This window comes from Piliocolobus tephrosceles, chromosome 10 (assembly GCF_002776525.5).
Source record: "Piliocolobus tephrosceles isolate RC106 chromosome 10, ASM277652v3, whole genome shotgun sequence".
NCBI lineage: Eukaryota > Metazoa > Chordata > Mammalia > Primates > Cercopithecidae > Piliocolobus > Piliocolobus tephrosceles.
In genome coordinates, this window is record NC_045443.1 from 105,330,903 (window position 1) to 105,358,241 (window position 27,339).

The 27,339-nt window shown below is 41.9% G+C and overlaps 1 protein-coding gene across 3 annotated transcripts; it reads right to left on the reverse strand.

Moving 5' to 3' along the window:
* Window positions 1-26,257, reverse strand: PRDM4 (PR/SET domain 4). Of its 3 annotated transcripts, none has more exons than XM_023196364.1 (12): window positions 25,944-26,001; window positions 25,487-25,753; window positions 21,818-21,951; window positions 18,899-19,084; window positions 16,588-17,382; window positions 13,630-13,779; window positions 11,894-12,033; window positions 10,307-10,392; window positions 9,359-9,486; window positions 8,075-8,389; window positions 6,483-6,651; window positions 1-1,672 (listed from the first exon to the last, which is right to left on the reverse strand). In XM_023196364.1, exons 2-12 carry the CDS (start codon window positions 25,495-25,497, stop codon window positions 1,360-1,362), a joined length of 2,427 nt encoding a protein of 808 aa, XP_023052132.1. In that variant the 5' UTR covers window positions 25,498-25,753; window positions 25,944-26,001; the 3' UTR covers window positions 1-1,359. The 3 variants fall into 3 exon arrangements, with proteins under 3 accessions (XP_023052132.1, XP_023052201.1, XP_023052086.1); XM_023196433.1 differs by having other exon boundaries at window positions 2-1,672; window positions 11,894-12,012; window positions 25,944-26,121; XM_023196318.2 differs by lacking the exon at window positions 25,944-26,001 and adding an exon at window positions 26,118-26,257 and having other exon boundaries at window positions 1,360-1,672.
* Window positions 26,258-27,339: the final 1,082 nt, after the last annotated feature.

The following is a 27,339-nucleotide window of genomic DNA, read 5'->3' on the forward strand; positions in this document are numbered from 1 at the left end:
TTGTATTTTAAAAAAGTTTAATTTTAATCCTTCCTAGAGGAATACAGATCTGAATGAAATACATTCATTCCATAAATACATTAGCAGCAAATCCTTCCCACCAGAGTCCTCTACTCCAACCCAGAGGTTGTGCCTTGAGCAGGAGAGCATGTTCCATCAACCCTGTCAACTTAAGGGTGGGTCTGCTTCTGAAAAACACTGGATATGCATGGGAGACACAATGACCAGGGGCACATGTGACTTAACTAAGCTGGGACCCTGAAAACAGGCCCACGTGGTGACCATTCAGCCTTCTTTACCTTCCAAAAATCCTTTGGCATCTTCCATGCTTCTCTGATGAGGTTCCTCAGCACCAAGACAACTGGGAAGACCTAACTTTGCACATGCATTAAATAATTTGTTATTTTGAGTTGTCAAAGTTTTAACACTTTTCATAAGGTAAATGAAACATAAAAGATTATTCCCTTCTTTCCCTTCCTCAGTTGAGTCCACATGTACTTGTCGGGAGACAATCCAGCAGGCATTATTTGGGCCCTCTATATCTTTAGGCCCCCTTTGTCTGAATGGCTGGAAGCTTACTGGAAACAGAGAGCCATGTCTAAACCTACAAAGATCTCCATGTCACAATAACCAGGTGACTCACGCAGGCTTCCATCAAAGCTAGTTTCTTTGGCAGAGGCCAGGCATCTCTCCTCTTGTTCTCTCCATCGTTGACTACTGACTGACTGACTGACTGCTGCTTTTTTTATTTGCCCTCCAGGCACCTGCTGAAACTTTGGAAAGCAAGATCTACCCTAAACTCCCAAGTAGCCAGGAGCAGTTATGGCAGGTGCTGCTTTAAACTTACTAGCTGCCAATTAGCACACTTATGCCGCTGTATCCCAATCCATTCTGTGGTGAGTGTAAGTCACAGGAGTTTGCATAAAACACAATCAGCAATCAGGATGGCTATGGGGCAAGGACCAAGTTTAGAATGTTACCAAGTCACAGGACCAGCAGGAAAATGGAATAATGGAAGAATGTGAAATAAATGTGATTTGTTTGAGCAAAAGGCAGCTTTGATTCAGGCATAAATGCATCTCCCAGATCATCACGTAAATAAAGAACAGACCTCAGAAGTCGACACTTCCCTCCCACTCCATCACTTAAAATAGGACACATGCTCAATTTTCCCATCTGTTTTAAAGTATTTTCATTAGGATATTCTTCTGTAAGTGCTTTATTCATTCCCAGTCTGTTGTGATTATTGGCTGAAAATAAATCAGGAACCATTTTATATAAAAACCATTATAGTAGATAACTGGTTATGTGTGTTTTTCCATTTGCATTTTCATCCAAAATAGCTTGTTTCTTTTCCTTTTATTTATGTGCAGAGAGAGACTCATCCGCTGAATATACAGAACTGTTAATCCTACAGTCTTCTGTCCCCACAGAGTCTGCTAGATCTTCCTCCTCCGAGTCATCCTCTTCTTCCTCTTCTGGTGCTGATGAACTGGAGGTGGGCCCTTTGCAGGTTTTCAGGTGGCGGGTGAGATGGTATTTGGTTAGATAAGCCTTTGTACATTTTTCACAGACATAATCCCGTTTTCCTTCATGAGAATTGAGATGCTTCTTTAAGTGATTTGTTCTCAAGAACAGCTTATCACACTTGGGACACTTGATCTGGCGTTCTCTAAGAGGAACACAAGAAAAAACATTTGATTTGGGGTTACAAATAACAACTGAGGCAACACTTATTCTTCATAACCGCAGGCCTTTTGTCAGAGCAGCTCTATCCTTCCAAATCAGGCTTTTGCATAGGTGATATATGGAAGTCTCATAAAACAAGTATAGTTTAAAAACAGTGTAGGCTGATTTTGCCTGTTTTAGAATACTATGTAAATTCTCGAATTCTATGTAAATTCTATATGTATTTCTTTTGTCTTGCTGCATTCTCTCAATATGACGCTGATAAAATTCATTCAAGTTGCTGTATCAGTTGTTTGTTCCCTTCCACTGCTGTATACTATTTACAAATATACCACAACTTATCTATGGTACTGGATTTGTCTCTAGCTAATGAATATTTTGGTGGTTTCCAGTTTTTTATCATCACAAGCAAGAGTGCTATGAATGTTTTTAAATTTTTAAAAATTATTATTATTATTTTTTAGAGACAGGGTCCCGCTATGTTGCCCAGGCTGGAGTGCAATGGCCATTCACTGGTGTGATCATCGTGCACTACAGCCTTGAACTCCTGGGCTCAAGTGATCTGTCCACTTCAGCTTCCCAAGTATCTGGCTCTATACGTGCATGCCACTGCACCTGGCATTTGAACATTTTTATACTTGTACGGTGCTCTGCAATACATGTGTTTCTCTAGGGTATATACCCAAGAGCTACATAGCTAAATCAAAGGTTATGCACATCTTCAACTTTACAAGATAATGACAAACGGTTTTCCAACGCAGTGTTTCAATATACACTTCCATCATTGACGGTTCTGGTTGTCCCATATTCTCAACAACTGAAGACACAAATTTGAAAATGTCTGCCAATTAGCCAGTACATAATGGTCTCTCATTACGCTGTTATTTGTATTCCCTGAATGCCACTTTTATGGAATTGCCATTTTTCTGTCCTTTTCTTAGACTAGTGGTTGTCAAGTAGGGGCAGCTGCCTCTATAGTGGCATTTGGCAATGTGTGGAGGCCTTTCTGATTGTTATACTGGGGAGGGGCGGTACAATTAGCACCTAGTCGGAAAAGGCCAAGGATGCTGCTAACCATTCTACAATGCACAGGGCAGCCGCACAACAAAAAATTAACTGGGTCAAAATGTCAATAATGTCAAGGTTTGAGCAACCCTGGCCTAAAGACTTTAGGGCTGAAAAGAACCTCAGAGATCACACAGACCAGGAATTTTTTAACTTTTTTTTTTTGAGTAGCTGAACCCCATGTCTTTATGAAAGCCCAACATGAAACAGTTAAAACAAGTGATTAATGAAATCCTGGAAGGACTGAGAGGGTGCAGTCGGGCGTTCTGAAGCCTGGCTTTCTTAGCATTTCTCCCATCCTGTTCTAGCAACAGATGGCACTGAAGAATCCTTGGAATTCCCCAGAGCAGTTTTACAACCACCAATCTAATCTAGCCTCTCAATTCTGCAGATGGGGAACATTATGTGCATAAAAACTACTAAGGAATTTGCCCAAGGCCACAACAAAATCCCAATCAAAAGTCTGACTTTTAATCTTCTACTCTTATGGTTTTTAGAGGTTTATTCAACACGTATTTACTGTGTCTAATATATGCCAGGCACTGCTCTAGATGCTAGGGCTATAGGATGTAGGTAAGCTAAGTCCCTGCCTTCCTGAAGCTTACGTTCTAGTGGACAGATTATACCATAAACAAATGTGTAACATATCAGATAACAATAAAGACTATGAAAACATATGAAGCCAGGTAAAAGTGAAGGGGTCCTATTTTAGATAAGATAGTCAAGGAAGGCCCTCCTGAGGAGATAACATTTGAGCAGAAACCCAAATGGAGGGACGAAGACACGCAGGTATCTGGAGGGAGAAGTTTCTAAGGCAGAGGCCCTGAGAATGGATGTGCTTAGTATGCTCAAGGAGTAACAAGGGGAGGGTCAGAGTGGCCAAAGCAGAATATGAAAAGTAATAAAGGTGAACGGGAGAGGTAGCCAAGTACTATTACCATAACATAAAGGGCCTTCTGACTATGGTAAAAATTTAACACAAATACGATGGAAAGCCACCAGAGACTTATGAGAGGAGACAGGCACAATCTGACTTATATTTGAAATGGATTGCTCTGGCACTGTGGACAGAAAACTGTGTGTATGTGTGTTTATCTGTGTTGTGGAGTAGATGAGGAGAAACATAAGTAGTAGCAGGGAGATCAACTGGGAGGCTATTGAAGCCATCCATAGAACAGAAGCTGGTGGTCTGGACAAGGTGATAATTGAAGGAAGGAAAAACTGAGTTGAGAATTACTTCAAGGTGTTTGGCTTGACCAGTGAGGTGAATAATGGTGGTGCCATTCAATGAGCTGCTCAGTACTGGAGGAAATCAAGTTCGTGGGGTAACGTTGGGTTGAGTTTGGGACACATTAGATTTAAGTTGCCTAGTGAACATCCAGCATCAGAGCTGCTGAGTTACGGTGAGGTGTACAAGGGTGGAGACATAAATCATAAGATGGTATCTAAAGCCATGAGACAAGATGACCTGGGGAGTAAACATTACTGCTCTTCCTCTCACTTCCTCTTTCTCACAGGATGAGCAAAGCCAGGTTCTGTCACAACCCTTCCACTCTCAGGGGAACACTGGGGCAGAACTCCTCTTCTGCATTTGGCATTAGGGTTGTAGCTGTTTTCTTCTTAAGTAAATAAATAAAAAGACGCCGCTACTACTATACCCACTTTGAAATGTACCAAAGTAAAAATACAAGCATCTGAAAATTTTACCAATGATCTCCATAGGAAGCCTAAAGCCTTATTCAAAAACAGTTTGAGGGAACGGTGCTTCTTATATGAATGACTTATACCAGTTTTAAGTTTTGACTGTCCAAAACCTTTCTATCCCATGAAGTTTGGAAAAGAGGCTTACCATATTTTCTCATCCTGATAAAGAGTCCAGATCTACATTTGTTAAGCAAATGTAAAATGAAAGGATAGAGGCTGATATCAGCTTGATTCAAGCAAAACTTTTCCTCAAATTATAACTGTATGATATTTAAGAAACAATATATCCACTTGCCAGAGACACTGTGGAAATCAGTCTTGTACATGGATGAAGTCAGTAGTCCTTAACCCTGGCTGGGCATGAGAATCACTTGGGGGGCTTTTTAAAATACCAAGGCCAGGGCTCTAACTCTAAACAATTAAATTAGAATTCCTGGGTGGGGTCCTAGCACCAAATGTTGTTTTTCACATTTTCCAAGGAAATTATAATGGGCAGTCTTCTGGACAAATATTTGTCCCCCTCACCCCAAATTCGCATGTTGAGGCCCTAACACCCAGTGTGAAGTGGACCCTTTGGAAGGCAATTAGGGTTAGATGAGGTCATGAGGGTGGGGCCTCCATGATGTGGCATTAGTGTCCTTACGAGAAGAGATCAGAGCTCTCATATTCTTTCTCTTTCATTCTCTCAACAGAAATGTATTTTCTCACAGTCCTGGAGGCTGGAAGTCAGAGATGAGGGTGCCAGTCAACAGGCCCTCTTCCAGGACTGCTCATGACTGCCTTCTCTCACTGTGTCTCTCCCCCATTGTTTGAGCCACAAAATCTGTGGTATTTTATTACCACAACCTGAGTGCCTAGATGGGCTGTTAGACTAGATGATCCAGGGATCTCTTTTGGCTCCAATATTGCACAATTTGATGTAATATTTGATAATTTCTGTCTCATTTTATAAAATTTCACACCAGCAACGAAACTAAAGAAGTCTTTGTTTTAGAATGTCCTTCTGAGAGTTATGAATGTAGATCCAGGCTCCTTGGCTGTTTAGCATCTCAGGCTGCATTGTGATGAGAAAGCAGACAGAACAACTGATATCAAAGCCAAGTGTCTATCCAAATTCTACATTAAGAATATAACGTTTTCAGTGAAGATAGATTTCTAAAGAGAATCTCCATAATATAAGCTGAGAATGTTTTCTTCCTCTTCTAACACTTGTTAAAAGCTAAGGACAACAAAATCCATCCCTTCTTTCTATGACCACTGTGACTAATGCAGTCTAGACATTTAATTACACTTGGATTCATGCAATAAATTCCTAATTGGTCTTCCAATATTTAGGCTTCTCCATCCTCAATCATCCTCTGTTCAGCTGCCTGAGTAATCTTTGTATTAACAGAATGGGTATGTCACCATGACACTCCTTTCCTTAAAATCCTATAGTGTTTGCACAACAATGTGAATATAACTAACACTATTGAACTGGGCATTAAAATAATTTTTTTTTTTTACTGCAATTCAGACAGACACACACACACACACACACACACACACACACACACACACACAGAATAGTTCCGAAATGGCAGGGACTGGCAGATCCTTCAGTGTCGCCATTTTCTAAAATGAAATAGAATTTTCTTAATAGGACCAAAGGCTCTTCATGGTGTGGCTGCTGGCTCTTACTCTTTTCACTCCATCACTCTCTTACATGCACACTATCGTCCAACTATAAGCAACCACTTGTAGTCAATAGTCCTTTTTACCTCTATGTTTTTGTAGGTGTGAAAAAAGAGTACATGTGAAAAATAAGAAAAAGAAGCTAACAACTGAAATCTTCCAGGATAACACCAAAAACAATGTTCCAACCTTGGCTTGGCTACATGGAACACAGAAGGCTTCTACCATGGTACCAAGGCAGGAAACAGATGATGAGCCAGGACTCCCCAGCCCTTCAATCAGCAGGCAGGCTGCAGCCACACAAAGGCTCCCCATCTGAGGAACAACGTCTTGGCTGCAGGATAACTTACTGAGTGTGGATGAGCACATGCTGCTTGAGGTCCTGCCTCCGCATAAACAACTTGTCACAGTAATCACACTTAAGATTCTTCTCCCCAGTGTGGATAACCATGTGGGACTCCAGGTGAGCCTTCTGGGTGAAAGACTTGTCACACAAAGTACACCTGTAGTTCTTCTGACCTGCAAATCAGCCCAAAATATCACACCGTGAAGAAAACAACTGCTGGCATCCCCAAGACAAACAGGCACACATATGGGCATGCAGCAGACGCAGCAACGAAACACAGCTGACTGGTAAGCAGCACTTGACTGTCTAGGGTTGTCTATGCGGGACCACTCAGAGTCCCTGAGTTTATATTCTGCAACTAAAGCTAGTAAATTAATCTGATCTCCTTTAGGACCTCTGATCTAAATATGTATTGTTAAAAAAGTACAGGTGATACATAAAACTTGAAAAAAATGAGTTATAATCCTAATGCCCTGCCTAACACAAACATTAAACAAAAAAGAAAAAAAAAAAAAAAAGAAAAAAACCACCTCAAGAATTCTAGGACTTATCTATAGGGAAACATATTTTTACAAGCTAGACTTCATAGTTTTCTATCTTTTTAAAACATGTAATATTGCCTTATAAACCAGGGATGAAACAAAATCCTTTCAAGAGTGCAAAAATAAGATTCCTCTAAGTCAGGGGTCAGCAAAACTTCTCTTAAAGGCTAGATAGAATTTTAGGCTTTGTGGGCCATAAGATCTCTGTTGCAAAAGGATGAGGAAGAAAATTTGAAGATTTGGAGAAAAGATGACCCAAACAAGAAAGCTAAAACCATCAGTTATTTTGTAGTATGTATTAAAAAAAGTTAGTGGCCAGGCACAGTGGCTCAGACCTATAATCCCAGCATTTTGGGAGGCTGAGGTAGGCAGATTGCTTGAGCCCAGGAGTTCAAGACCAGCCGTGGCAACATGGCAAAACCCCATCTATATTAAAAATACAAAAATTAGTCAGGTGTGCTGGCGCACATCTGCAGTCCATGCTACTCAGGAGGCTGAAGTGGGAGGATCACCTGAGCCCTGGAGACAGAAGTTATAGTGAACCAAGAGGGTGTCACTGTACTCCAGCCTGGGCAACAGAGTGAGGCCCTATCTCAAAAAAAAACTTTTTTCTTAAAAAGTACTAAAAGAAAGGTGTTGGTTTGAATGGAATTTAGAAAATGGAAGCTCAAAACATAAATTGTGGCAATATTTATTGAGCAATAATATTAAAGGAGAGAAACTAGCCCTGGCTGGTGACTGAGGGGAGCTCTAATGAGAGGCTCAGACTCAGAAGCTTCTATTTAAGTCCAAACACATTGATCGACTTCCTGATTATTAAGTGCATTTTCCCAGGCACCTTCCAACTATGGTGGGGAGACCTGGAAAGCAGAACATCCTAATAACTGGAAGTGACAGCCTCCAAGGAATCTCAGTTAAACCACAAAGGTTTCCACACTGAATTCTTTCTCTGACATCAAATCTCAACTCCGCCTACTGTCCCTCTACAAAGCCTTTACTATCACATTTTCTAATTGTTGCAAAAATTCCATTCTGATGGGCCAACACAACTTACCTGTATGTATCTTGAGGTGGGTCCGCAGATTGCTGGGATCACTAAAAGCCTTGCTACAGAAATCACACTTGTGGGGCTTCATACCCATGTGACCCATAAAGTGGACATGAAGTTTGGAAGGAGAGATAAAAGCTTGGGGGCACATTGAGCACTTCCACTTCCTTTCTTTGCTGTGACTTGGCCCATGGCTGCCACTATGGCCCTGGGTAGGAAGATGGTTGTGGATGTGGCTGGTCAGATGGGCTTTGAACTCTGTGTAAGAATTGCACTCCTTGCCACAGTTACAGAGGTGCACATCTGGGTGTTCAGGAACACCTTTTAAAATAAAAAATTACTCATTATCTCCTGATACTTGAATCTTAAAACTTGTTCTTGATATTAACAATGATCGCTTGCAGTTCTCCTTTCTCCCCAAATTTCCAATTTGTCCACTTCCTATAAAACTCAAATGTCTTATTCAGTGCTCTATCCCCAGCATCTAAAATAATGTACTTAGGGCCAGGCACAGTGGCTCATGCCTATAATCTTAGTGCTTTGAGAGCCAAAAGTGGGAGGATCACTTGAGGCCAGGAGTTTAAGACCAGCCTGGGCAACACAGCAAGACCCCATCTCCATAAAAAAAAACTTAAAAATCATTGGCTGGGCATGGTGGTGCACACCCATAGTCCTAGTTAATCAGGAGGCTGAAGCAGGAAGATTGCTTGAGCCCAGGAGTTCAAGGTTATAGTTCGCTATGATTGCACCACTACACTCCAGCCTGGCAGAGTGAGACTTTATCTCTAAATACACATACACATACACAAAATAGTGTACCAGGCACCAAGAAAGCACTTGGTAAATACTGGATTATAAGGTCTCTTTTATAAGCAAAATATTTAGATTTTGTAGCATACACAAACTCTTAAACACCACTTGTCATCATGAAACAGCACAGCAAAGAGAAAGCCTATGCAGGTTAAATCAAACCGAGGGGCTTTGCTGTCCTTCGTGAGTTTACATCTCAATGGTGCTAGCTCAAAAAGTAGCCTTAGGAACTTCAATGCCCCAAACCAAAGTTCTACCATGAAAGACCATGTCATATGAATTACTGCTTGGTCAATAACATTCGGCTTGTGAAGAACCTCACAGATTTTAACACCTCAAATACAGAAGTAATAGTTTGCTTTTATACAAACAAAGGTATATGATTTGCTTCAGCTAACATGTATATCATTACCAAAACTTTAATCCTGGTCTTTGGTATTTTTACTATGCTAGATTCATGATAAACATATATTAACTTACCAATCTGCTGAGCATAATCTCGGCTATAATAAAAAAGAAGTTCATTTTCAGGAGGGATATCTTGTGAGGTGCAGAAAAAGATTTTTCCATCATGAGGATAAGCCACCAAATTCTGCTCTTCCCGGTTCCTAAGTTATCACATTTAATAGATGAAGCACATTAATTGTGAAATGCATACTAAGCACAACATTCCCCCCATTGCAAAATCCTATATGAAAGCTCAGGCAGAACTATTTCCTCTGGAATGTTTCTGTAATTTCCCATCCTATCTATGAGGAGGCAGTTGTAGAGAAACGGAATTCTTACTTCAGCATATTAGCTGATGACCTTTTGTAGTCAAAAATACTAGAGTCTCTTATTGGAAGCAAACAAAGTAAATAAAATGAAATCTTTAAAAAACATTATGACAAAGACATGGAGATAGCTAGTTAAACAAGGATTAACTCTGGTAACTCAGGGGTGGACTAACAGCCAATATAAAGAAAAGGCACCCACTTGCAAATTCAGTGGTAACTATATTGTTCCTTAGTAAGTTTTTTTTTTTTTTTGAGACAGGATCTCACTTTGTCACCCAGACTGGAATGCAACAGCACCACCATAGTATGATCACAGCTCAAACTCTTCAGCTCAAGTGATCCTCCCAATAGCTGGGACTACACGTGTATACCACAACACCCAGCTAATTTGAAAAAAATTGTTTTAGAGATGAGGGTCTTGCTATGTTGCCCAGACTGGTCTCGAACTCCTGGCCCAAAGCAATTCTCCCGCCTCAGCCAACCCAAGTGCTGGGATTAAAGGTGTGAGCCACCATGCCAGGCTGCCTTGGGCTTTAAGTATGTCCAGGTGTTGGTGTAATTTGGATTCTTAACTCTTTTCTCTGTTATGCAAAGTTTCCTACTGAAAAACATCTAAATTGTAACTATTTTTCTCATCCAAGACTACTCATACCTGGCTTTGCGCACAAACATCATCCAATTACATTCATTTTCATCAGTTGTAATGATGCAGAATTCTAGGACACCATTGTGGTATATCTGCCAACAGAAAGCAAGCACACATGTCAAACGCACTGACATGCAATAAAGTACCAGCAATCATCTCATTTACTCATTTGCAGTAGGTCCCAGCTTTCCTGGTGTCAAAATATATTCCTACCTTCTCCAACATTCTATCATTTCAACATTCTCCCTATTTCCAGCAATACAATAAAGACCATCAGAGACCTACAGTTGGTGCTCAGTGAAGAGACTGACTTTGTTTTTGATTATTCAAACTTTGCCTGGAAAAGACAAAAAAAACCAGTCTACCTGTCCACCTGTCTTCATCACCTATCACACAGTAGGCACTGAATGACAGAATGTCCATTAAGGGCAGAGGATCATCCCTTCTCATGATTTTCCCACATGGGCCTAGTATGCCAAATTTAAAGTTCCCAATGACAGTGGTACCTTACCTTTCCAATGATCACAAGACCCATTTTCCCCTTACTTCAAATTTGCAAGCATCATTCCCAATAGATATCCATGTGAAAATCTTGCATTTTTAACCCCTTTCACTAGAAAACTAGAAAAATAGGCCAGGTGCACTGGCTCACGCCTGTAATCCCAGCACTTTGGGAGGTTGAGGAGGGCGGATCACTTGAGGTAAGGAGTTCAAGACCAGTCTGGCCAACATGGGGAAACCCCATCTCTACAAAAATACAAAATTTAGCTGGGCATGATGGCAGGTGCCTGTAAACTCAGCTACTTGGGAGGCTGAGGCGGGAGAGTCGCTTAAGCCCAGGAGGCAGAGGTGGCAGTGAGCTAAGACGGCACCATTGCATTCCAGCCTGGGCAACAGAGCAAGACTCTGTCTCAAGAAAAAAAAAAAAAGAAAACTAGAAAAATAATCTTAGCTTCTTATTCCAGAATTATTTCCCAAGGTAAATATTTGAGGAATGTTTTAGTTACTTATAAAATGAGACTTTTATCATATAAACAAAGTCCATGGTCCCAGCTGCCACAAGTAATTCAAATGCATTAAACGGTTAAAATAATTGGATTAACTCACAAAATGGAGACAAAAACAGTTTGTCCTCTTTCCAGTAGCGGGTGTTTTGCTGTATATTATAACTTGGCTACCAAGAATGATGAATGCACTTTGGGAGGCCGAGGTGGGCAGATCACAAGGTCAGGAGATCGAGACCAACCTGGCTAACACGGTGAAACCCTATCTCTACTAAAAATACAAAAAATTAGCTGGGCGTGGTGGCAGGTGCCTGTAGTCCCAGCTACTCAGGAGGCTGTGGCAGGAGAATGGCGCGAGCCCAGGATGCAGAGCTTGCAGTGAGCCCAGATTGCACCATTGTACTCCAGCCTGGGCGACGAGCAAGACTCTGTCTCAAAAAAAAAAAAAAAAAAAAGTACATTAAATAAATGATGACCAGTGAATGGCACTGTATCAGTTCTGGCTGATTTTGACTTTATCATAACTTTGTAACTACCTCTTACTAAGAAAAACAGCCAGAAGCCACAGAAAAGTTTCATCAGGACTGACCTTCCAGATATGGTTAACTGCCTTGTCTGTCCATTCTGCTACTTCCATGGAGTGACTCTGCTGGCCAATTAGAGGCCCAAAGCAAGTCCGCACAGGAATGGTTTCTCCAGTCCATACACCTATCAGTGGAAGGACACCAACTACACAATCAATGATTTAAATAGCAGGATATAGAAAACAGAGGTGCTTCACCCATGCAACGAATCTTATTTTCAGTGAACTTAGGAACCAATATGTAGGCTGGGCATGGTGGTTCACGCCTGTAATCCTAGCACTTTGGGAGGCCGAGGTGGGTGGATCACCTGAGGTCAGGAGTTCGAGATCAGCTTCGCCAACAGGGTGAAACTCCGTCTCTACTAAAAATACAAAAATTAGCTAGGCGTGGTGGTGCACGCCTGTAGTCCCAGCTACTTGGGAGGCTGAGGCTGGAGAATTGCTTGAACCCGGGAGGCAGAGGTTGCAGTGAGTGGAGATGGGGCCAATGCACTCTAGCCTGGGCAACAAAGCGAGACTCCATCTCAAAATAAAAAAAAACCAATATGCTAGCACTCCTCAGAAGTGGCTAAGCCTTGTGGGTCCCAGCCTGTAAATATATAAAATGTAATGAACAGATAACACAAGGCTCACAATAAATGCTGAGTAAGAAGCAGTATCAGAAATTCCTGAACCTAGTTTTATCCACAGGGAATCTTATCATGTCTCTCCAAATACATTATTTTGGAGTTAAATATAAAAAAGTTTGGGCATGGTAGCTCACACGTATAATGAGCCAACACTCTGGGAGGCCAAGGCAGGACTGCTTGAGGCCAGGAGTTCGAAACCAGCCTCGGCAACATAGTGAGATGCTGTCTCTACAAAAAAAAAATTTTTTTTTTAATTAGCTGGGCATGGCTGCACATGCCTGCAGTCCCAGCTACTTGGAAGGCTGAGGCAGGAAGATTGCTTGAGCCCAGGAGGTCCAGGCTGCACTCAAGTTACTGCACTCCAGATGTCGGGCCAACGCACTCCAGCCTGGGCAACAGAGTGAGACCCAGTCTCTTAAAAATAAATTAATTAATTCAAAATAACAGAAAACATTATTCTATTGTAAAAACATAAAGCAATTACTATAGAAACAAATCAAACTACTAAAATCTTTTGTGCTTAAAGCACTGCTGTATTTCACCTAAACTGTCTGATGCTTTCAAATGACTCACACCCAAACTGCAGCTAAAAGAATAATGAACCTAATTTTATATTTCCAAAGAAATGTCACAGTAACTCAGAAGCCATGCTAAATTCAAATATTGGTAAAGTCTGGCAATCTACATTCTTTATTCCTTTTTTCTAAGGAGCATTATACAGTTTACAAACATTTGATCTAAATTTGTGTCAAGGTTATCAGTAGTGAATTTTCCATGTTTCTATAAAAGAAACTAAGTTTTAAGAAATGGGTTGTTAGAATAATTATTAGTGGATGGGACAGCTGAGAATAAAAATCTTCAAAGACTCAGTCTAGGACTTTTTGCTTTACTCAATACTGATTCTAACAAAGGAGAGGTTTCCCACTAAAGTTTTTGACTTGACTTATTGCTGTCATCAGTGGACAAGACTAATATTCCATAAAAGCATAAACCTTAAGCCATAAATTGACTTCTGGTCCAAATAATTACTAAATTATACACATCCACTTTTACAACTGTACCCTACAAAGGATGAAGAGATGTAATAGTGATTTACAGTTCCAAGGTTCTTACCAACTTCTGCTCCCACAATTGACTGACGGAGAACAAGCTGCTTTGGGAGAGAAAGCCTTGCTCTGCTCTCTATTGGAGTGTCAGGAACAAAAGTCACTGGTCCATGTTCGGGACAGTCTGAGGGATAGGCGCGGTCACAGAGAGTGCACCCTGTAGATGGCAAATTCGAGCAATACAAATGGGTTTAGTTCAAGGAGGCTAAATTACCACCAGGCTTTTTTTGGTTTTTGTTTTTTGAGACGGAGTCTTGCTCTGTCACCCAGGCTGGAGTGCAATGGCCCGATCTTGGCTCACTGCAACCTCTGCCTCCCAGGTTCAGGCGATTCTCCTGTCTGAGCCTCCCATGTAGCTGGGACTACAGGCGTGTGCTACCACACCTGGCTAATTTTTCTATTTTTAATAGAGACGGGGTTTCCTCATGTTGCCCAGACTCGTCTGGAACTCCTGACCTCAGATGATCCACCTGCCTCAGCCTCCCAAAATCCTGGGATTACAGGTTTAAGCCACCGTGCCCAGCCCCAGGTTTTAATGTAAATGCTAATTACTAAAATGTATCCAGTAAGAAGCATGGTTCTAACAGAGATATGCTGATCAAAGACTCACTTCCTTACACTAATATATATATCCACTCTTGCATCACTCTTCAGACTTCAATAAGATCTGATTTTTTTCTTTTGATCCAACAGGACAAGTTTCCTATTCAGTGCATAAGAGAAACATTGATCAAAAAATTGGCTGGGTATGGTGGTTCACGCCAGTAAACCCAGGAGTTTGGGAGGCTGAGGCAGGAGGATCACTTGAGCCCAAGAGTTCAAGACCAGTTTGGGGTAACACAGTGAAATCCCATCTGTTTAAAAAAAAGTTAAAAGTAATAATAAAAGAAAAAATAGCACCACATTACTTCAACAATCAAGTACATTATCCCTTACACTAAGTAGATAATACATTTAGGTATGATGCCGTAAAGTCCAAAAGATTCCAATTCTGAACTGTAAGAGGAAACTGAGTTGAAATGCTGTTATGCAGAGCCAAAATATGGCCACAGTGGTACAGCTGGCTCTGACCCCAGTGCCTACGCTCTGACTGTGCTATGCTCCCACTGTGCCAGCTTCCGAAGCCAAAAACCAGGGTTTTCTCCTTAATCCTTCCCTCCTCCAACTTTATCCAATCAATAACCTCAAATGGGCTCTCTGAAAATGTCCTCTACTCTTCTGCATCCTAATTACTTCTACTCTAGATTGGAGAATCATCACCCTTCCCATAAATTACAGTATCTTCCACACCTCCTTGCCTCTCAACAAATTTATTCTCACATTGCAGCAAAAGCCTTACCCCAACCCTTACTCCCTAAAACTCTTGACCTGGTCTTAAAAGAGCCTTTGTGTTCTGGCTCCTACTTCTCTCTCACCACATGACCCCTCTCCTCACCCTCATTGTATGCTTCAGCAATTCTGAAACACTCATGATTCTTTTGGTTCTAGGCACTTACAGGTGCCAACTCCCGTCTTCCTGACTCTCAACTGCCCACACCTTTCTTGTCCTTAAGGTCTGTGCTAACATGTATGTTACTTCCCTTGGTTAAGTCTTCCCTGACCCTTCCATGGCCTGGCTAGTTGCTCCCCTTTAGGCTACTTTAGTACCTTGCACTTAATTCCATCTTCACACTTATTATTATACTGTATTGTAACAGTCTCCTATGCTTCCTACCAGACTGTAAGCTCCTTAAAGGTATGTACACACACCGTCTCTTGGTAGATCGTTCTATCCCTAGCATCTAGCAGAGGCTGCCACATAGTAAGCACCAAAGATCCCGGCAAGATGGCTCACACCTGTAATCCTAGCACTCTGGGAAGCTGAGGCAGGAGGAATGCTTGAGTGAAGTTCAAGACCAGCCAAGGCAACACAGTGAGACCCCCATCTCTACAAAAAATTTAAAAAGTAGCCAGGTGTGGTGGTACACACTTGCGGTCCCAGTTACTCGGGAGGCTAAAGTGGGAGGATGCCTTGAGCCCAGGAGGTTGAGGCTGCAGTGAGACGTGATCACACCACTGCACCCTAGCCTGGGCGACAGAGAAACCCTATCAATAAAATAAAATAAGCACTCAACATGTTTCCTGCATGAATGAAACGTAGTGACACCAGTAAATCAACTGTTTTTATATTGCTTTTTGTTGTTGTTGCCCAGTAAGAAAAACTTTTACATGCCCAAGAATAATTTATATGCACCCTGAGCAAAGAAAAAAATGCATTTACATTCACCTACATTTTTCCATAGGGTTATAAAAGTGACCTAATAATTTTCACAAGGCATGTCACAAACAACTTTACTAGAATTTACCCCTATAACTCTCTATTTGTGAAATCTTGGGAAAATACCTTAACTATTACTGGGCTAAACTGACCTTTTTAAAAAAATATTGTATTATCATTATGATTGTTTTTCAGAGACAGGGTCTCACTTTGTTGCCCAGGATGGAGTGCAGTACTATTCACAGGTGTGATCATAGCCCACTATAGCCTGAAACTCCTGGGCTCAAGCAACCCTTCTGCCTCAGCCTCCAGAATAGCTAGGACTATTCACAGGTGTGATCGGAGCACACTATAGCCTGAAACTCCTGGGCTCAAGCAACCCTCCTGCCCCTGCCTCCAGAATAGCTGGGACTACAGGCACACACTACCGCACGTGCTAAGCTTATCTGCAAAATACAAAAATGACTACTTCACGTTTCATTTCTTCAGGAGGATGCTGTAAGAACCAACTAAATGTATGTATATCATTTGGCTTACTTGAAGAAAAGGCACCACATTAATATAAAGGACAATACCAAGGCAAAGAAAAGTTGCAAGGTCTAGTTACTTTCTATACTCCCTTAATGCCAAACTTTCGTGACTTAACCTGTTAGGGATGGTGGCCCTTTTAACGAATATTTCCAAAAAAGAAAGGCTAAGCACACTCACAAATTGTAAACAAGGTTGCCATGTTTTCCTTGTTTGAATTGGAGTCTTCCATTTGCAGTGAAGGTGTTACAAAAGAAAGACTGTCTGAAGATACATCTACATGACCTGTCCCCATAGCAACCTCCTGGGTGATGGAGGAGACAGCCACAGGTTCTAGGCTGAGGCCAACTTCATGGAGGGAAACAGATTCTAGGGAGGCAAGGTTGTGTGAGGTAGAGAGTGCCACGCTTACAGAGTTGGTGCTCATGGCCACAGTGTGGATGGAGTCACTGAGGGCACTGTCAGACATGCCATTGACCCGACTTGCAATGTGGTCTGTCTCCATGACCACAGGGAGCTCCAGGCCATTCCCATGCATGGGTATCACACCACCATGTCCTACAGCGTCTGCTGCAAGGTTGTTGCTCACAGAATCCACAGACAGAGGTTCATGACTTCTGGAGCCATTTGGGATTTGGGAATGGTCGCCTGCAACACCGTCCATTGTAAGCTCCTCTGCCATTCCATCTGTCGAAATTGGGCTGGTAACCCTAGAAACATTCTCCATAGTGATTGCTGTGTCCAAGGCCACCTCATGGCCATCACTGGGATGAAGACTTTGGGCACCATGTGTGTTCACAGAGCGAGAATCTATTGAAACAATGCCTGGTTCTAATCCAACATTTCCATTGGACTGATACGGATCTAGTGCTGAAGGGTTATTGGTGATAGATAATGCTGCATTACCATCAACATTTATAGAGTTGGGGTGGATGTACTGAGGAGGTGGTCTGTCAGCTAAATAAGATAAAATGCCTGAGAAAAGGAAAAGATAAGATATCAGAGACTTTTAGTACATTATTGAAGAATTCCAAGCACTAGAAGCTACTTCCTTACAAATATTACTAAGTTCAAATAATCTCCTGCTTCTTTAATCGATACACATTATTTTATAAATAGCAACATACATATACTATAATTGAGTTTTTCCTGTAAAACTCAAAAATCCTTAAAAAGTTAACTATGTTCCTTTGAAGCTAACTGGGAATCACTAACAAAAACACTGCCTTTAATATACATATGGTTGCAATTCCTGAGTCCTAAGGTGTAAAATTTGCTCTACTAATTATTAAAAGGTAAAATGATTTAAGAACAGATCTTCTACGTGAAAAATAAAATTAAATATAATATAATTAAACTATCATAACACAAACTATTTAATACAAGTCACAATTGTACCTGTTTTATTAAAACAAAACAAATTAACACTTGTGCTTGGGAGGATGTGGTGAAATGACACTTACTAAACTGCCAGTGGGAATGTAAACTGCTAAAACTTCTTTGTGAGGTATATATATTAAGAACCTCAAAAATGTTAATACCCTCTTGTACAAGAAATTCCACTTATGGTAATCTTCTCTAAATCCATTTTGTAAATATTATATATAAAGACATTCATAAGAGCGTTACAATGGTAATAAAAGCTGGAAAAACCAAACAGTCCAACAATAAAGATAATAAACCATCAAATACCCATTGAGTAGAAAGTAATGTATCATTAAAAAGGATAATTATGAAAACCACGTAGCAGCAAAGGAAAATACCCATGTAACAGCAGAGAAAAAAATAAAGTGAAAAAAGTAAAGATAAACAATTGTATAGAAAGTATGGTCTTGGGCCAGGCACAGTGGCTCATGCCTGTAATCCCAGCACTTTGGGATGCTGGAGTGGGCGTATGGCTTCAGTGCAGGAGTTCGAGACCAGCCTGGCCAACATGCCAAAACCCCATCTCTTTTTTTAAAAAAAGTTATTTATAAAAAAGAGAGTATGGTATGATCTCAAGGCAGGCATGTGCCTGTCGTCCCAGCTACTCAAGAGTCTGAGGTGAGAGGATCACTTGAGCCCAGGAGTTCCAGTCCAGCCTGGGCAACATAGTGAGACCCCGTCTCTGAAAGAAAGAAAGAGAGAGAGAGAGAGAAAAAGAGAGAGAGAGAAAGAGAGAAAAAGAGAGAGAGAGAGACTCTCTCTGTACTGCTTGACTGGAATTATAGCTGCAGAATTATAAAGACTGAATGAAAGAGATACTGGAAGAAAAAGAAAAAAAATTATGTGCAATTAAGAAATTCAGCTTAGTCAAACTGTATTAATAATGTGTTATACGCACATTTTAAGAGGAAAAGTACATAAATATAAACAAACATATTTTTCCTGCCTAGAGATTAATATCTAATAGTGACAAACAGAAAAAAGTGTTATTCAGATCTTCAGGAACTAAGCTTAAAAGCTGGCGCCATTCTTTTTTTCTAACATCCCAAATAACTATAACACTTACCAGGTAGAATGGTTCTGAAATAACTGCTCTCCAGGTGAGGGTAAGGTGGTGGAGGTAGGGTGTAGTTTCTTTCAGGTAACCCACACATCACCCCTCGATCTCCAATACCCATTGGGAGCATTAGAGACAGAGCAGAAGGCAGAGAGCTCAGGGAGGGACCCAGGTTTGGAATTGCCACTGGGAGGCCTACAAAACAAAATTTTTTTTCTCAGTTAAAAGAAAATAGGTAATTAAAAATTCTCACGACAACCACTGGCTAAATTCTTAGAAAGGTTTTTACATATGGGCAAAAATCTCACCTAGTACCCCTTTTCATCCTTAGATAGATGATGTGCAAGTATCCACAAATAGTCCTAAACAAAGTAGTCGTAGTCCCAAAGATAGTTTTTAAGTTAGTTCTAAACTGACAAGTTAATACTCCAATTATCTGTATCGTGCTTAAATACCAAAATATTTAATTAATTAATTATCGATTGATTTGAGATGGAGTCTTGCTTTGTTGCCCAGGCTGGAGTGCAGTGGTGTGATCTCGGCTCACTGCAATCTCCGCCTTGAGGTAGGGTTCAAGCGATTCTCCTACCTCAACCTCCTGAGTAGCTGGGATTACAGGCACACACCACCACACCCGGCTAATTTTTGTATTTTTGCTAGAGACAGGGTTTCACCATGTTAGCCAGGCTGGTCTCAAACTCCTGGCCTCGAGTGATCCGCCCTCCTCAGCCTCCGAGAGTGCTGGGACTGCCACCATGCCCAGCAAAAATATTTAATTGAGAATTAAAAACCCAGTTTAAACACAAGAAAACAAATTATATAGAGAAAAAAATGGAAACATAGAATATTCACAGGAGTGGTCCCTAGGTAGTGATAGTATGAAATTTTTTTGGTATTTTTTAAACTTTATTATATCTACTATTTTATATGGTGAGAATACTTCATTTCTACTTGGCAAATAACATAATTTAGTTAGATGTAAAACTGTACATGTACATTTTCATACAACCTTTTGTATATATGCTATACTTAGTGATTAAAAAAACTTTAAATGTGAGATTGTACCTACTTTGAGTTATATGTACTTCCAAAGTGAAGTGACTTTTACTATGCCTAAGTATCATAATAAACACCCATCGACTAGGTCAGTGCTGATTGGCATATTTTTGCCAGGGGCAATATTTTTTTTTTTTTTGAGACAAGGTTTTGCTATGTTACCCAGGCTGCAGCACAGCAGCATGATCATGGCTCACGCAGCCTCAGCTTTCCGGGCTCAAGTGGCTCTCCCATCTCAGCCTCCTACAGAGCTCCTACATAGCTGGGACTACAGGCATGTGCTACCATGCCTGGCTAATTTTTATTTTTTTCTTTGCAGGGATGGGGTCTCCTTATGTTACCCAGGCTGATCTTGAACTCCTGGGCTCAAGTGATCCTCCTGTCTTGGCTTCTTGAAGTGCTGGGATTACAGGCATGAGCCACTGTGCCTGGTCGGCAATATTTTTTAATAAGTTTTCCTCCTTAACAAGAGTGCCCACTAAAAGGAATGCCTACAAAACAATCAAATGGGCTAACCACTAATAATTTTTTAAAATTTCTTTTGTGGACACTTAAATGTGAAGAGACCCTAGTTTCGATGAATCTTATTTAACTGCTGCATTTTATTAATTAAGCAAATAATTCTCTTTAGAGAACTATTTAAACAATATATATATTTATTTACACTAACTCCTACTTTGACAAAGAAAGTCCAATACATTACAATGTCATTGATCCTAAAGAACTGACAGCTTATCATTGTAATAATCAATAGAATATTTATTCCATTTATATTCCATTTCAATGGAATAAGAAAATGAAGCTAGGCAGAAAAAAGGTTTTAAAAGTACAGTGATGGCTGGCACGGTGGCTCAAGCCTGTAATCCCAGCACTCTGGGAGGCCAAGGAGGGCAGATCGCCTGAGGTCAAGAGTTTAAGACCAGCCTGGCTAATATGGTGAAACCCTGTTTCTACTAAAAATACAAAAAATTAGTCAAGCATGGTGGCGCGTGCCTATAGTCCCAGCTACTCGGGATGCTGAGGCAGGAGAATTGCTTCAACCTGGGAGGCGGAGGTTGCAGTGAGGCGAGATCGCACCATTGCACTCCAGCTTGGGCAATAAGAGTGAACCTCCATCTCAAAAACAAAAAAAAAAGAAAGAAAGAAAATTAGCCAGGTGTAGTGGCACGTGCCTATAATCCCAGCTACTCCGGAGGCCGACGCAGGAGAATCATTTGAACCTGGGAGGCAAAGGTTGCCGTCAGCTGAAATCGTGCCCCTGCACTCCAGCCTGGATGACAGAGCGACATTCCATTTTAAAAAGAAAAAAAAAAGTACAGTGATAGGAAGAATGAATTTTTCCTATACTATTTTGCTGCGTATGGAGGCTCATGAGGTGTTCCATGTAAAAGCCCCATGTAAAAGTACCACAATTCTTTCCACTAATTTTAGACCTGGTGCACCTGCAGTTATTGCCATTTAATTTCAAACCCGGTGGAATATAAAGCCCAATTCCCCATGCTCTCTGGGAAGAGTTATTAGAGTAACTTTAACTGATTCTCTTCTATTAACCCAGAGACAGAGTACTAAAGTGTGAACCAGATGAATGGGCAACCCTAAATAAAACGCCAAGTTAATTACAGCTCTGGACAAAAAGCTACCAACTTAGAAGAGGACTATCAGAAAAAAACTGCTACTACTATCCACTAGAATTCTAATATTCTACCTCTACAAAAACCTTCTTTTCCATTACCTATCATATGTTGAACCACCCTTCAGGCCTGCTTACCTTCTCCCTTCTACCCTTAAAGGGGCTCTGATCTCTTCTAGACTCCATTTAGAACTGATAACACAGTTAAGTGTTGAAAGCAGTAGGTGTCCCTTACCACTCACCTGGGGCAGGGATGGCACTGTGAGTGGGTGAGGCAGCCAATCCCAGGTGACTTCCTGAGACTGGCAAGGCATTGCTCACAGAGGATGAAGTCAGCTGCTCCATCCCCACTGGGCTCAGGTTCATTTCATTCATTCTAGAAAAGAACACACACAACTAGTTATGCAAAAATTTACTCCGATGACTCTGTATTAAGATACTGAAGAAACTGAAACAGTGGGGATGGGGAAATGGGACTTGGCCAACGATTCACTTTTACACTCAACAATTCTCTTAGACAGCTAGTGCCATATTCTTTCTACTGATAAGAAAACTGAGATTGAGACATTAAAAAACTCAATTCAATGTCACATAGCAGAAATAGGATTTGAATTCTGCCTTGCTCGAAACTCTAGGCACACCATCTAAAGCAAGGTTTGCAGTCCTCAGAGCACAATGGCAATGACAGTTTGTTTTTTTTACATCACTCAAGCTTCATCTTTTACAGTATTTATTTTTCTCCAAATGGCTTATTATTTCAAACCAGTAGTTTTTTAGGCAGTGCATTTTAACTTACTCAAATAAATTTTACTAATCATTTCTAATAGGAGTTAAAGATCCAAATTATCAATGATGTGAAAAGCGCCATATTTTCCCCATTCAGCAACAGTTTACTAAGATTCTGTATCAGTTTTTAATGTCCTAATATTAATGTCCTCCATATATTGAGAGTCACTATGCAAGCTTTGCTACCACTTCATTTAAAATGACTTCAAATCCTCACACCAATTCTGCACCGTAAGATAGATGAGGGAATTACGGCTCAAAGAGGCCATGTCATATGCCCCAAATCACATAGCTATTAAGTGAAAGAACACAGATCAAACTGCAAAACACTACCAAAAAGTTTTTCATTGCACCAAACTTTTTTTAACTACAGACTATTTTTGGCAAGGTGAAGAATCTAGGAATCACCTTTTCTATGCAATCCATCTTGCACTGCCATTACAAATGTCTTTCGAATAAGAGTAATACTGATTTGAATAAAACAGCACTGAAGGCTGTTATCAAAAAGTATTAGTTCTTTTATCAGAATTCAGAGACTGCCATATTACAAACATTATAGAACCACTAGGCTAGCCAACAGGTTATCCAAAAGGGGCTCTCTAATGACCTCCAGTCCTTACACTGGGCATCATAATAATGAATTATTCTCTGCGTATGGGAAGGCTGAAGCAGAGAAGCAGAGAAGAGGAATCAAATGAGGTTACATATTCCTCAGCAGTGAAATCAAATCTAAATAGGTTTTTAATTCTGAAAAATGGCAACACCATTTTATCAATCAACCTGAAAATAATAATAGCTAAAATTTATGGCTCCCTTACCATGTGCTATGTATTGGGCTAGTGATTTACATGTAACTATCTCTCTTAATCCTTTTGTTTTTGTTTTTGAGACAGGGTCTTGCTCAGTCGCTGCAAGCTGGAATGCAGTGGCATGATCACAGCTGACTGCAGTCTCTACCTTCTAGGCTCATGAGATCCTCCCACTTCAGCCCCCCAAGTAGCTGGAACCACAGGCATGTGCCACCATGCCTGGCTAATTTTGAAGAGATGGGGTCTCCCTATGTTGCCCAGGCTGGAGGTCGGTATTATTCTTAATCCCACTTTAAAGATGAAGAAACTTAAAATTCAGTGATGCTAAGAAACTTAACCGAGAATCACATAACCAGTAAGGAGAGTTGGTATTTAAATTCAGATCTAATTTAAGAAACCAAAACTCTTAACTATAGTAAGAAAAAGACATTACAATAAAGGAACTATATTGCCTTTTACACAGTTGCAATACATTAGGGCCTATCTACTTATATTGTGGTGTGTATTTAAAGTTCCACATAGACCTGTTTCCTGCATTATGATACACCCATAAGTTTCACCCTTATCCCTGGCCATGTATCCCATAAAACTAAGCTCTAAGACATCAATAAAATGTAAAAGGCCAACCTAGTACCTTGTATGGAACAGACATTCTGAATTTTTTTTTTCTAATTGGATGGAGCAATGCTAACTCATCATCCTTATGAGAAAGACAGCTAGAAGCACCTGGCAAATGAGGTACACCTTATGAAGAACAGCATGCTAATAATAGTTTTTATTATACTATAAAGCAGGCCAGGTGTGGTGATTTACACCTGTAATCCCAGCACTTTGGGAGGCCAAGGCAGAAGGATCACTTGAGCCCAGGAGTTGGAGACCTCCCTAGGCAACACAGTGAGACCCCTGTCTCTACTAAACATTTTTTTTTTTTAACTTAGCCAGGCATGGTGGTTCGTGCTTGTGGTTCCAGCTACAGGGGAGACTGAAGTGGGGAGGTCGGGGCTGCAGTGAGCTCTGCTTGCACCTGTACACTCCAGCAGGGGTGACAGAGTGAGAGACCGTGTCTTAAAAACAAAAAAACAAAAAGCAAACAATCCCCGTAGCCTGAAGAAAACACATCTCCTTAATTTTGAAAGCTACTGGGCTTCAGCTGATTTAAAACAGACTTTTCCCGTAACTCTTTATAGCTACAACCATAATTAAAACACTACAATCACTACAGCCTTAACAACCTACTTAACAAATTGGTTACAATATTTTTTAAAAGTACAACTACAGGTCTGCACCTTCAACTCTCATTCTGAAAATTCCTGAATATTTATTTAATCTCAAGATAAAAATCAGCATGGTGTTTCTAGGTTGAGTCCTAGGCCTTCTCAAACCAGAGTTTAATGCGAGAGGCTCAGCAGATTTCTGCTTTGCTGTGAGTCACTAAAACGTGATGACCTCAGCAGCCATAAACCAAAGGTAATGAGTATCCCGCAGAGAGAAGGCAGATGAAGGGAATGTACAATATGATCCTCATAAGACTTTCTCATTCTAAAATGCAATTCTATTCTCATTTTCTTTCTCCTATGAGATTCTAAGAAGCAATCCCGGAAGATGGCAAGAATCAAGATACTAAGCTCTATCTTACCTACTCATTTACGGTAAAATAATTTCCTACACAGTTCTGCAGTTTATGTGTGTGTTTCTAATTGACCTATGCAACCATCTGCCAGGTGCTGATTTTACACCTCTTCGCATAAAATATAAGAAACTAACTGAAATGCAGCCACTTTGCAAAATGCAGTGTGGCTTCAATAATTTCAATGAATTTGTGCCTTATCTTCCTCATTCTAAACATACGGCCTTTGAAAGGGTCTTGAAAAAACAGCCAAATACAACAATTTCTTTGGCCTGCTTCTGTACTTAAAAGTACTTTAAACATCAGCACGAAGCTTGCAGAATTAAGAACTTAATTCCCTCACTCTATCGTCCCTGCCATACCAGCAAATCTCAAGGTGAAGCATAATGAGATAACAATACACATTGGAATCCAGAAAAATAAAACGCTCAAATAACTGAAAGACACAGGAAAAAGGTGTCAACAAGCCAATAAGCGTGTGGCTATTGGGAACAACTTTTCACATGTGGAGTAAATTAGGATGCACGAGATGACATTCCATCCAACACTTGTTTCTGGATTTCTTGTTCCCTTTGCAAATCACACCTGTAACCTTCTTAATGGCACCAAAAACGGCACTGACCCTGGACACTCACTTGCCAGATAGTTTCCAAAGATGTCACCAGTGCTGAAGCCCACCTCCCACTTACCTGTGATGCATCGGCTTGGGGCCAAATGTCAGAGAAACGAGCGCTCGAGTGGTGGGGAATAGGCATCAGGGCTTGCGTTCCAGGGTCACGTGCTACCGCATCTTGCTCACAACCGCTGCACCGACGCGGCCACTCGTCCCCGGGGTCGCCCGGGGCCGCCCAACTTCTCCCGACGGCCGGTGGCCGTGCACCCCGTCACGGGTTGGGGCATGTCGGGGAACACCCGGGGCCTTCCGTCCAGAAGCTTCGAGAGGGGGGCTGCCCAACCTGGGGGAGTGGGACAAGAGCGGTCACCAAAACCACAATGAGGTCGCAGCCCCCATCTTCTAGCCACCTGAGAGCCCCAGGCGCTGCCGACACCGCCTCCCAAGGGCTGCGGATTACCCCGCCGGCCGGGGGCCCGTAGGCCGGGCCGCCTCTCCCCGCCCCGCTCCGGCCGGGCCCGCGCGCAGCCCACCTGACAGCTGCGCTGGGGGCGCGCGCGCCTGCCCCACTGCTTTGTTCCTCATCCGGGCAGAGTTCGCCTCGGGGCCCTGCCCGTCCCCTCGGCCCCCTCACCCCGGAGGCCGTTGCCCTAACGTTTCCCGCCCGGCCCGGCCCTTCCCGGCCCGCTGCTTCCTCAGGGCCGCACCCTCCGTGGCGCGTTTCCGGCTCCTCAGCCACTCTCGGCAGCCGCCGCTCCGCCCCCCGTGCGTGCGCCCTCCCCGCCGCGGCCCGCTAGCGGCGCCCGCGCACCGCCTCGCCCCTCTCCCAGCCCAGGCCTCTCCGCGCCTGCGCACGGCAGATGCGCTGGCCGCGAGAGGCTCGGCCGCGAGCTCTGCGTCTCCATCCGGCTGGCTAGAATCGAGCGCCGAGCGATCGACCCATAGTTGCTAGGCGACCAGGGTTGCTGTACCTGCAGGGAGTGAGTTTTGAATCCCCTAAATCCCGCAGACTCAAGATTTCAGTCTTCATGACATTCCCCTACTAGAGAAGCATGGGTCCACGCAAAGCCCCCAAAATTCAAAGTACGGGATTTGGCCCCAAGAGTTGCCTCTGCTGCCCAGGAGGAATTGAGATTCTGTCCTGAATATTTTTCGCCGTCTGCTACGCCTGAAGGCTGTCCAGTTTGCCTGCTTCCCGTCGTAAATGCTGGGGTTTGGGATTTTCAAACAAATTTCCTTCCCCTTTTCTCTGCCCTTAGTTCTCTACTGCGCGCCAGGCACTGTGCCTAACGCTCGAGTACCGAGATGGCTTTAAAGGAAAATGGTCCCAAGCTCCTGAGCAGTAGACGTTGAAACTACACCACACTGCCTGGTGGCTCCCTTACACCAGCAGAACAGCAGATCCAGGGATTCTTCCTCTCATTCACAAAGCGTTTGTTAAATTAGATCTCAAACCTAGGGATACACAGCAAGGCACAAGCCCTGACCTTCACCTGCCTGCAGTCTAGTGGGGACTGATGAATTTTGAAAATTCAATCTAATATGAAAGGGTAGAGGCACACGCAACGTTTTGGACGAGAGTTGGGTGGGATGTCAACCCCCAAAATGTTTCCCTTCCTTTACTTCTCATGGGGAGAAAGCACATTCCAGATGAGGAAACTTCACTGAACATTGGCAGGCAGGTCACATTGGTTTTGCTCTCTGTTGACAACAAGTAGAAGTCTAAATCAAGAAAGTCATCATCCCAACTGAGAGACAGTATTCCTTGAAATGCGACTTCAAATCTGGAGCCTAGAGAATGATGATGTATCTTATTACCAGCCGAATACTTTCACTAGGTTTGGGTTTGGATGTCTATTCTTTTGGAACAATTTTATTAAGTTGAGAGGTGAACATAAAAATCAGGTCACATAAATGTAAGCTAAAACC